General features: G+C 38.2%; 1 protein-coding gene across 1 annotated transcript; it reads left to right on the top strand.

Annotated features, from left to right (window-relative positions):
• The first annotated feature begins 277 nt into the window (after nt 1–277).
• On the top strand, nt 278–6,190 carry LOC110711070 (serine/threonine-protein kinase HT1-like). The gene is made up of 6 exons (XM_021889440.1): nt 278–914; nt 2,692–2,813; nt 3,625–3,821; nt 4,393–4,567; nt 5,456–5,590; nt 5,695–6,190. The coding sequence occupies exons 1-6, from the start codon at nt 638–640 to the stop codon at nt 5,899–5,901; spliced, it is 1,113 nt and encodes a 370-aa protein (XP_021745132.1). The 5' UTR covers nt 278–637; the 3' UTR covers nt 5,902–6,190.
• The last annotated feature ends 5,584 nt before the right edge of the window (nt 6,191–11,774 follow it).

Genomic DNA, 11,774 nt, shown 5'->3' with positions numbered 1-11,774 from the left:
GCTGATAAATCCTCCATTGATGATCGAATCGATCGAATCCCTAAGGTAATCAATTTTTCTCTCTCCTCCATTGTTGTGTTTTTTTTTCTGCATTTCTCCCTCCGCCATTTTTCTCACTTTTCGCGTGTTTATGATTTTTTATTTAAAAAAAAAACGCATGTGTCATGGCGCCGTTTTACAATAAATTATTGTAAACTGGTTTGATGCAAAATTTTGTTGTTGATGATTAGTGGAAAGGACTCGAGGGAGTGACACTATAGAGTACATCACAGAGACACACGTCAGTGCAAGCCCTTTAAATACAATTTCCGTATCTCCGAATCTTTCGATTCTCCTGAAAGTCCATTAATATATTAACGATAGTTACTCTGCCTCTTTGGCAGTTGGCTATATCCCCTCAGCTACCATTACCATTACCATTACCATTACCATTACCATTACCATTACAACCCCTTAAAATTCAATTCATTCATTCAATTTTAATCAAATTACTTTCTCAAAAATTGTACACATCGAAGCCGTGATCTCAGCAGCTTTTATCTTCCACCTTTCTCTTTTCACCAAAAAGCAATACACTCTCATAAACTCACCAACACACCCCAAAAACACACACATACAGAGCTCAACAAAGAGAGAAATGAAGGAAAACAATGATGGGTATGTTAGAGCTGATCAAATAGATCTGAAAAGCTTAGATGAGCAGCTTCAGAGACATCTCAATAAAGCATTGACATTAGAAAGGAAAAGAAAAGAAGAAGAAGACGAACTTCAAGAACAAAGAGAAAGAGGTAGAAGCAGTAACAGTAGAGCAGAGTGGGAAATTGACCCTTCTAAACTTCTTATTAAGTCTGTCATTGCTCGCGGTACTTTTGGTACAGTTCATCGCGGTGTTTATGATGGTCAAGATGTTGCAGGTTTTGTTATTGCTTAAATAATTCAATTTTTTTTTTAAGTCAGGCATTTTATCATTCAGTTGGTGTGCAATCTCTTATTTTTAGCTTGCTATGGTTGATTTTAGTGTTTAATTGTGTTTTTTGGTTGTAATTTTTTCTGGTATTTTGTAAAAAGTTATATTTTGTTTAGAATTGTCTTGTATTTTTTAGTTTAATGTTGTTATTGATGGTGGAGGTGGGGTGCCATTGGCGTTGGTTATAATTGTGAATGAACAGTTAGCTGACTTTTTTTTTTGGAAGGGACTTTTAGTTGGGATTATCCGTGATTCACGAGATTAGGAGTCAAGTGGTTCATAAAGCAATTGAAACTTTTTGGGGGGGGGGGGGGAAATGTTTAACTTCAGTTCTTTTTGTCACAAGATTCATGTGATGTGAGATGAGTTGCCTGTCTGCCTGGTAGTAACTGTTTCTAGTTCTTGCTTTAGTTTCTGTAGGAAAAAAAAAACATTTTGTGATAAAGCAAATATTACCTCCGGTCCACTTTAGTTTCAACTTTGGGGAGGTTTGCGGAGGCCGAGGCGAAATTTCCTAAACATGTTTATTGAAAGATAAGGGTATACAATTAAGTATTAATCAAGTAATAAAAAAAAAAAATCCAACCCAATTTGAAAAAAAAAAACCACCACCACCAACCCAGCCACGACCACCAACCCAGCCACGGCCAACCCAGCCACAACCACCAAACCACTGAACCCACAAACCCAACGACCCCCAACCCACCGATTCCACCAGCCCACCGCTTCCACCAGCCACCACCACCAAACCACCGACCCCCAGCAACCCACCGACCCCAGAAACCCAACGACCCCCGAACCACCGACACCGAAACCATCAACACCGAAACACCAACCCCGAAACCCACCGATTTAAAACCCACCAACCCCAACCCACCGATTGGAAACCCCAACCAACATCGCCGACACAACCAACCCCAAAACCACCAACCGCGAAACAACCAACACCGAAACGACCATATACTATCCCCCCCAACCGCCGAAACAACCAACACAGAAACCCACCGGCGAGCCGCAATAACCACCCACCTACCACCAAACCCACGAAGCCACACACCCACAAACCCACACACCCACGAACACACAAACCCACAAATCTGGAAAAATAATAAGAATGGTTGAAGGAGGAGAGAGAAAAAAAATGGGGATGAGGATGAAGGTGGCTGGAATTGGTTTCGGTGGCTAAGGGGTTGATTTTGGTGAAAATAGATGACTTAATTAATGTTAGGGTTTAAGCTAATTAGATAAAATCAGTTTTGTAATTAGGGTGTTTAAAAAAAAAGTAAGGGTAAAATGGTAATTTTACCACTACAAAGTTACTAAAAAAGGAAAGAAATGGGAAAGTTGCAAGTAAAGTGGACCAGCTCAAAAAGGAAATAGTTGCAAGTAAAGTGGACCGGAGGTAGTAGTAAAAAAGGATTATTACTTATTAGGCCTGAATTTACGGAACTGTTCACGAATTAGTTCGGAACATTAAATCAATGGAGTTCAATTCGCCCATTATAGGATTTTATTACTAGAATTGCCTTTGTCCGAGAAGCAATTTCTTCAAAATTGTCTCAATGTGTAATTCAACTCAAAATTATAAAAATGAGCTTTAAATTATGACTAATGAATGTCTTAAACGAATATGAGACAGGTGATGTTATTTCTCCTTCTTTTTTTGGTTCTCTAGGTGTGGTGTGTCCATAAAACTAAATCTTGGTTTAAATTATCTTGCTCAGTTAAACTTCTTGATTGGGGAGAAGAGGGTCATCGGTCAGAGTTAGAGCTTTCGCAGTTAAGATCAGCTTTTGCTCAAGAAGTTGCAGTATGGCACAAACTGGAACACCCAAATGTGACTAAGGTATCTATGGGGAAATGATTTTGGCACACCAAAATTTGATTTTGGCACACCTTCATGTGAGAGGAGTTTTGAAAACTGTGCTCTCACAATGGGTGTGCCAAAATCAATTTTTGGTGTGCCAAAATCACTTCCCCTATCTGTGTGCATCTCTTCCTCATCTGTGTTAAGTAAAAGAAGATTTTACTTTCATAAAGTTATCCGATATGAACATTAAAATATTTCTGAAAGGATTTCTGCCATAAGTGAAATAAAGTGGTGCTGTATTTCATGAGCTTACCCTTGCAATAACAAAGAGGTTCCAATTGACCTTTATTTGAATAAGCAGCGGCTATCTGCAAAGTTGTTCTTAACAAAGGAAAATACTTTAATAAAAAATGTTGGCTTTCGAAAGTGCTAATTTAATTTTGTCCATTATAATCCAAAATTCAAGCGCCAGACTGCCAAAGAACAGTCAATCACGAAATAATTTGTTCTTATAAGAGGTATACTCTAGTTTACAGCTAGCTAGAGGCCTGAATGTTGGTTCTATGGTATGACCCTTCAATGATTGTTTGATGGACATCTACCAGCTAGTATAACTGCAGATAAGGTAGTTTATTTTCCTTAGTTTTTCATTAGACTTAGCCCGTTTCTAAGTCAGAGCCCGTCCGTATAAAATCTCCATAGAGCAAGAAAGAGGAAGTAAATCAGTAACACCCTGTATTTTCCATGGAACTTTATGTTTTCCCTTGATTTTACATTTTGATTGCTTAATCTTAATAAAGCATAAATCTTTTCACCTTTTATAACGACGTCAGTATTTACCATGCAGTTTATAGGAGCTACAATGGGTTCATCTGACTTGACTATCCAAACTGAAAACGGTCATATTGGCATGCCAAGGAATGTGTGTTGTGTTGTCGTTGAGTATCTTCCTGGAGGTGCGTTGAAAAATTTCCTCATAAAGAACAGGAGAAGGAAGCTGGCTTTCAAAGTAGTAGTCCAGTTATCACTTGATCTTGCACGAGGGTTAGTCCCTTAATCTTCATCTACATTCACCCTTTGTAATAATCCTATTATGTTTGGGCTCCTTCCATTTTTTCTGCTCAAGTACTTAATTGTAGGTTAGCTCTTTAATGGTCTTATAGTTACCTACCAGCATACAAAATAGATCTCTCATTTATTTGACAATAAATGAGGACCTTACAAATAGTACACGATTGCAAAAGCAATTAATCAACCTGTTGGTTGTCATGCATGCACAATTTACCATGGTCTTAAACCATTGCCCTTTCCACTACTGAAGATGCATAACAAATTGATGAGCATTTTAGCTGACAATAACTGTTCCTGGTGTGACAGCCATAGATATTATTCATGTTCTTTTTTTTTTTCCCCAAAACAGGCTCCTTCTATTGTGTCCTGCAGCTATCTTGATCATTTCTCTTTTCTTATTTATGTTTCTGATGAAAGCAAGTGTAGATAGTTGCTATCCTTTAGTAAGAGAGCACATTAATTTTAGTACGTCAAAAATAAAAATGTGATAAATTTGCACCATCAAATCAAGTCTTGTAATTATTGCTTCAATCTTTTTTCATAGGTTGAGCTATCTCCATACTATGAAAATTGTCCACAGAGATGTCAAGACTGAAAACATGCTTTTGGATAAGCAACGAAATCTTAAAATAGCAGACTTTGGAGTTGCTCGGGTTGAAGCTTCAAATCCTCATGACATGACTGGAGAAACAGGAACCCTTGGCTATATGGCTCCTGAGGTAGGTATTTTCTTGTGTTGTAAGAGCTTCCTTCAGATGCAAGCTCCCTTGTTAATTTGGTCTTCTTTAAACTTGCCATGGTATTTGCTCCTATGGAACTTAGATAACTTCAGGGTTTACTAGTTGGTTATTGTTAAACAATTGTCATTGCCACCGTCCTTATCATTGCCTCCAGCCATGATAAATTCTCACAAAAAAAAATTACACGCACAGAATTTGTGAAGAATAAACTCGCACACTCACAATCAATTGTTCGTGAGTAATGTATATCACGCACAATTGAAAAAAAATTTGGATCAAAACCTAAGCTCTTGATACCATGTTAAACATTGTGTTTAATTTGTTCTCTGTAAATTCACATTGACAATAATACGGCCGCTACAATATATATAGCTAGGTATACTTGGAGGGCAAGGCCAAGATAGCTAAATTAAATACAATAGGATATATGCACAATATTCACAATTATCCTATTTCCTAAAATATATCCCAATAGTTATTGACTCCTGTATAAATTCCAATGTCTTTTTGCATAGCTTCGTCATCTTACAGGAAAAACTTGTTTTATCATGCCTGTTCTTTATGTTGTCTTCCATCCAACTCACAGTCATAGACAGTATTCTTCTGCTGTTCCTTTTCAGATAATGTGCGTTGATCTATAGTTGTTTTTCTAAAACTTCAATGCAATCAATCATTTGGGCAATGATTTACTAACATTGCGCAGCTCTGTTGTTCATGTTGATCTAACCTGAACAAAATTACATAAATGATGTACAGTTGCTGAATTAATTGGCTTTTCTTTAATACCTTTCATGTTAGGCCTGACAACAACGTGGTAGAATTCCTTGTATACCAATCTTCATTTGTTTTGGGGGGTTAATAATGCAGGTTCTCAATGGTCATGCATATAATAGGAAATGTGACGTGTATAGCTTTGGCATATGCTTATGGGAGATTTACTGCTGTGAGATGCCATATCCTGATCTTAGTTTCTCTGAAGTGACATCAGCTGTTGTCCGACAGGTAAAATACTAAAATTTAGTTTCTGGCAGCCTATTACTGTAGGATGACATCTTCCCGAATTGGAACCTGAACCATTTGCCTTTCTTTATAATCTGAACTTCCAGAATCTGAGGCCAGAGATACCGAGATGCTGCCCCAGCTCTCTAGCCCATGTAATGAAGCGATGCTGGGATGCAAATCCAGACAAGAGACCAGAGATGGATGAGGTGGTGACGATGCTAGAGGCTATTGATACTACCAAAGGCGGTGGTATGATCCCTATTGACCAACAGCAGGGATGTTTATGCTTCCGCAGTAACCGAGGACCTTAAATTAGGCGCTTGTTTTAGATAATGCATTTGTATTGTAGCTATCTTTAAGGGACTGGTTGGAGATCATATGACATCCTGACTTGAAAACCAAGAAAAACCCCCTTAGACATCTCTGTTAGATTAGTAGCTAGTGTAAAGGTAGTTTTTCGTCCAGTCTGCCAGTTCTGGTTGTGTACAAGCATCTTTTCTGTAAGATGAAAAATTACACGATAAATAAATGTGGTCTCGTTGTGTAGATAATAGATCATTATAAAAGATTGGAATCTTAGTTTAATTTGATACTTCTGTTTGAATTTGTAAATCATCTACTGTATTGTTCAATCAATTCGAATTGATCACTGTTAGGAATATAAGAAAATAAAATATTATATTTAGGATAATAATATATTTTAGTGGTATTCTAAGGTAGATTTATGGAAGTTTATATGATAGAGTTTAGATTGTATAGGTTATCTTTTGTAAGGTATAAATATTAGTCAATATCATCTATACAATTTAAGCTATTCCCTCATAAATAATTTAGCATGGTATCAAAAGGAGGTTAGATCTTAGGGTTGTTCATAAAAATTTTCTCCCTGCCGGTGGGTTAGTAATTAAACCCACCGGTGCAATATGATGAATCTTAGCAAAAATTACAAATTAATTTCCTAATTATTTCCACTGTGTAGAGGGTTTAAGTTTAATGATTTGATGTTTTTATATCATGAGTTGATTAGTGGATCATGCGTAGGTATTTGATCCTCATATATGAAGATAGGAGTCAATGTGGTATCTGTTTTGGGTAAAATTACCCTATCCATGTGGACCAATTAGAGAGGGCCACATGTCAATCCCAGGCAAGTCCAAGTGGACCAATCGTCATTTGGCACGTGTCACCCTTAGATATCTCCTGAAATGGTTGCCTTCAAGGGACCAATCTCCAAGAAGCACCAAAAAACGGCGTAGCCCACCAAGTCTAGGTTAAATGACCTAGATAGGGGCAGACCCTCCAATGACCTTATAAATAGGGAGATATTCCCTAAATTTTGGGACACACTCAATCATTTATTACATCCATATTATCTCACATCAGAGAAATCTCCTGATCTCGGAATCCGAGAACATATCACTTTTACCTTTTTCCGCACTTTTTACTTGCTCCAACACGTTCTAACTTGATCGTCAGAGGCGAAGCTCCAACCACCCGAAGTCTCCGTTGTTTTTGCAAGTATAACTCGAGTCGGACCAGTCTTTGTGTTCTAACTCTCCCGAGGGACAAAAAACACCCGAAACATTTGGCGCCATCTGTGGGGAGAGTACCTCAAGGATGGTTAAGAGTTTGTACCACCTCCTGACCAGCCGGAGGTCTTTACCGACCAAGAGGATGATGATCCTCAGGTCGAAACATACATAGCCAAGGATGGCTCTCTGATTACCAAGCGCATCCGTCCCAGAGACACTCTAGAACGAGGTGCAAGCCAGGCGGATACAAGCTGACCCCCTGGTCAGCCGGAAGGGGAAACCCATACTGCAGGCGGATCCGCCCCTGTCACCCGGGACGAACTCATGAAATTCATGACTAATTTAAAAGGTAAAATCAAGGATCTGATCACCAAGAGCAAGGCTGGCCCAAGCAAGGGTCAATTGACAAGAAAGACTTCTCCAGGGAGGAGAAAGCCAGTCAGGGACAAGCAGCCAACTCCTCATCCAAAGGACAAGGCGGCCGGGACCTTTGATTGGTCTAGGATTCTTCTTCCCCAGAAGAATACAACAACCGCTTGCCGGAATGAACAGTCAGGGGGTAATAACAAATCTATTTCTGACGCTCGGGAAATCATCACCCGCAGGAGAGGTCAGCAGATGTCTGAGTCAGCCTCTACCTCGAGCTTTCCAGATAACTTCAGAAATACATCCGCAAGGAATAATCAATCACTGCATGAGATCCATACAGGTGGTAATTGTAGGGGATTATAGGTACTACGCAGCGGAAATAATCATGAATCATATTCATATAGCACCTAACCAAGGATCTCATGCATAACACATAAAGAGTAAGAATAATACCTTTGAAGCGTGATTCCACAAGTGACCGAGCAAGAAAAATAAGGAAAACAAGAACCCCACGTGTGATTCTTCTACTTAGTCCACGAGCACGAATTAAACCTCCACTAATGCTAGTTAGTTGTGACTGAACGCTTCAATCAACCTTCAACGGAGATCCGAGTCACGATCACACCACACCACCACCCACGCGCCACCACACGCGCCGCCCACAAGGGAGAGTCGTACGGACAGGGAGGAGAGAGAGAGAGGGCGGAGTAGAGAGAGAGAGAATTGGGGTTTTGGGATACTTGGTTGCTTGTGTGACAATTTACTGTATGTCAATTGTTCTATCTTGAAACCCTAGGCATGGTTTATATTTATAGATCATATCTAGAAATAAAACCATGTCAAGTCCAAAACCCATTAGACTCTTCTAACTATCCAAGCCTAATCATCAACATGGTATGTCATGAACTCATGAGGCCCAATAATGGGCCTCTAACTTGTTTAACCCAATACTCTTATGTGTGACTTTGTAGGATCCATTCTATAAGGCTTTGGGCCATTAAGCTAGCCCAAAGATCAATTGTCATATCTAGCACCAAACATTGACGACCCTATAGAATGAACTTATTATCTCCATAATAGTGATCCTTGATATATCTAGTAATTGCACTTATTGAAGACATAACTCCTTCAATCTCCCACTTGTCTGAGACAAGTGCGCAATATTCAAATTCCTTAAGTCAATGTGTGTCGATTTGATGATATGATTGCATCTCATGTCGTGATCATATTAGTCTACAAATCTTTTCTTGAAAACTGAGTGAGAATTACAAAACAAATGATTACTATGAATCCATTTGAGCACAGCCACGCATTTTTCTGAATTCTCCCTCTTCAAGGGGCCAAGACACATTCCTAATTAAATAGGTAGACTCAATTCAATCTTGTGGCAACCAAAGCTCCCACTCAATTTCTGAAATAACCGGGAAACACCCTTTATAATCTCCAGTTACGGGCAGACGTTTGAGTGTACCACAGCTATAACATCCATTGAATGAAATCAATGTTCCACTCATGTCAAAGGAATCCACTAATATATCCGGAAGTTCTATACTTGAACTTCAAAGTAGGTCTATAGTTCAATCATGCATCATTCATGCATATCCATGTGATTGACCGAGCCTCACTATGCTCCTATAGCCCATGAAACTGCGCTATCCAATCAATCTTACATGCTAGTCCATTATTAGAAATCATTTATGTCCAATTTAATGATTATGAACTAGGAACTTTAAATAATATATGGATTTTGTTCACCTGTGGGGTTTCATGGGGTTTCATTCACCTGGTCATCAACCTGATGAGCCCATCAATCCATAATTATTTTGGACATTTTATTTAATATTGAAAACCATCATTAAATAAGAGAAATAATAAAATTTCTGATTAAACATAATTCTGCAAATGAGTGTATTACATATGTAACTTATTTTTCTCCAAAAATAAATACAACTTCTAATTACATCATTTGCCTCAATCCAGATTCACTAGCATGTTTCTCATGCTTTGGAAGTGGAAGGGGTTTAGTAAGTGGATCAGCAATGTTCTCATCCGTATGAATTTTGCACATCTTGACATCTCCTCTGTCAAGATCTCTCGAATGAGGTAATATTTCCTCTCTACATGTTTGGATTTGAAGTGTGACCTAGGCTCCTTTCACTGAGCAATGGCGCCATTATTATCACAATACAACTCGATTCCCTTTTGAGCACTTGGTATGATATACAGCTTAGTTAGGAACCTTTTAATCCAAACTGCTTCCTTAGCTGCTTCAACAGTAGCTAAATATTCTGATTCTGTTGTAAAGTCTGCGACAGTGCTTTGCTTCGAACTCTTCCAGCTCACTGCTTCTCCATTCAGACAGAAAATGTATCCAGATTGTGATTTGAAATCATCTCTATCTGTTTGGAAACTTGCATCAGTATAACCTTTGACAACCAACTCATTTTCGCCACCATATACTAGAAACATTCCTTTAGTCCTTCTCAAGTACTTAAGGATGTTCGAGCTTGGAGCGTCGAAACCAAGCGTCGGAGAATCTCGAATGTCGAGCTAAAATTTAGGATTTGGCGAGACGAGAAAATGCTTCAAGTAACAAGTAAAATCCTAGCCACACAAAAGACTAGGAAAGTGCGCCCAATAGGTGCGTGCCACGTGGTAACACACATGGCAAAGTGCCATGTGGCAGCCTCCAAGTGGCAGCGCGCCGTGGTGGCGACACATATGGCAAGGGTCGTGGACCCGGGGCGATGGGTCATGGACACGGGCGAAAATAAAATAGCCCAACCGAACCCAACTTGGGGCTCGAGGTTGGGTGACACATGGTTAGTTCACATTGCATGTGAATTGCCTTGGGGACCAAGTGGGAAAGTGGTCCTCACCTAACCATGTGACACTTGTTACTTGTTCCTTGGTTTATTTAACTAATGATTGAATTCATCAATCTTTCCATGTGGGATCTTTTTGTGAAAAAGTCCCACATTGAAAGATGAGTGGAATTCACAAGCTATCCTTCCTTATAAATAGCCAAAGCATAACTTGAGAATTCTTTGGTTGAGTGGGAGTTAGAAAGAGCATTTCATTTTGGACAAAACTCTTAAACTCCATTAATACTTGGGTTTTGGTCGGACCTTGCTAACTCCAAGGTAGCGGACCTAAAAAGTCGGTGTTCGTCCTTTGTGGGTGGATACCGTTGGAGGCTCGGTATTTTTTGAGCTAAATCTTTCAAGTAAGAGCCCATATGGTCGGGCGAAGCACGCGTCAAAGGTAAATTTCGATTTTATCCTTTTATGTTTATTTATTATGCTTTATGGTTGTATTAATTGCGAGTGGTTCTTTGGGTCGGGGTTGTTTTCGCGGTATGTTGGATTTACCAAACCCCAACAGCGGTATCGGAGCCATGCTCGTTTATTTTTAAAATCATAATATTTTTTAAGGTGATTTTTATGGCTTAATTTTTGTGGTTTAAGTTGCTAATTAGATTAGTAGCTCATATTATCTATTTTAACCTCGTATTTAGGCTACCTTCAGCCCCGAACCCAAAATTTGACCCAAAAATAGTGAATTTTGGGTGGATAATGTGTTTTGGAAATGGTTTTATTCCTCTAGGGAGCGGTTTTTAGCCAAAAAACGACCAGAAATACTATTTTTAGGGTTTTTTCGTTTTTACGAAAAATTTTAAGTCTGTCTAACCTTGAAAATTAATTGCATATTTATGGTGGTTATGTAATTGGTTCAATACATATTTTATATGCAATATTAAACCTCTTTAGGCATGATTACTTGGTAGTAATTTGTGCTTGAATGCTTCATTTTATTTTTCACATAATTGCAAACTAATTGAATTAAGTGTGAAATTGTTGTTCTTTGAGGCTTCCAAGTATTAAAGATTCAATCTTTAATTATGTTAAGTGATTGAAACTTTATATTACTAAATTCCATGATTTTTTTGTTAAACTTTGTTGATTTAATCATTTTTTAGTTGATTGGAATCATAAAGTTTGAATCTTTGTGATAGAAAATTGTTTATCTTCATATTGGAAGATATAATTTTTCAAGTATTCACAAGTATTAAAGTTGGAATCTTATTGAATTTATGTTCATTTTTCCAACTCCCTCTTATTTTGTCAAAAAGTCAAGATTAATTTAAACTAATTTAATTAATAGTGAGTAATTGCCCTCTTATTATTTTTGTTGCACCAAGTTAAACCAATTTAATTAAAGAATGGTTCTTGAAAATTATTTTGGTAAGATGCAATTTGAAAATTTTATTTTAAGTTAGACTT

The sequence above is a fragment of the Chenopodium quinoa genome, unplaced genomic scaffold (assembly GCF_001683475.1).
Source record: "Chenopodium quinoa cultivar QQ74 unplaced genomic scaffold, ASM168347v1, whole genome shotgun sequence".
Classification (NCBI taxonomy): domain Eukaryota; kingdom Viridiplantae; phylum Streptophyta; class Magnoliopsida; order Caryophyllales; family Amaranthaceae; genus Chenopodium; species Chenopodium quinoa.
Note: the sequence above shows the minus strand (reverse complement) of the source record. Positions and strands in the feature narration are given on the sequence as shown.

What these genes read in the sequence shown, in the direction of transcription:
- LOC110711070 (XM_021889440.1), top strand. Translation starts at nt 638, where the DNA reads ATGAAGGAAAACAATGATGGGTATGTTAGAGCTGATCAAATAGATCTG. An exon ending in AACACCCAAATGTGACTAAG is followed by an intron (nt 2,814 to 3,624) that starts GTATCTATGGGG and finishes TTTACCATGCAG; the next exon opens with TTTATAGGAGCTACAATGGG. An exon ending in TCACTTGATCTTGCACGAGG is followed by an intron (nt 3,822 to 4,392) that starts GTTAGTCCCTTA and finishes CTTTTTTCATAG; the next exon opens with GTTGAGCTATCTCCATACTA.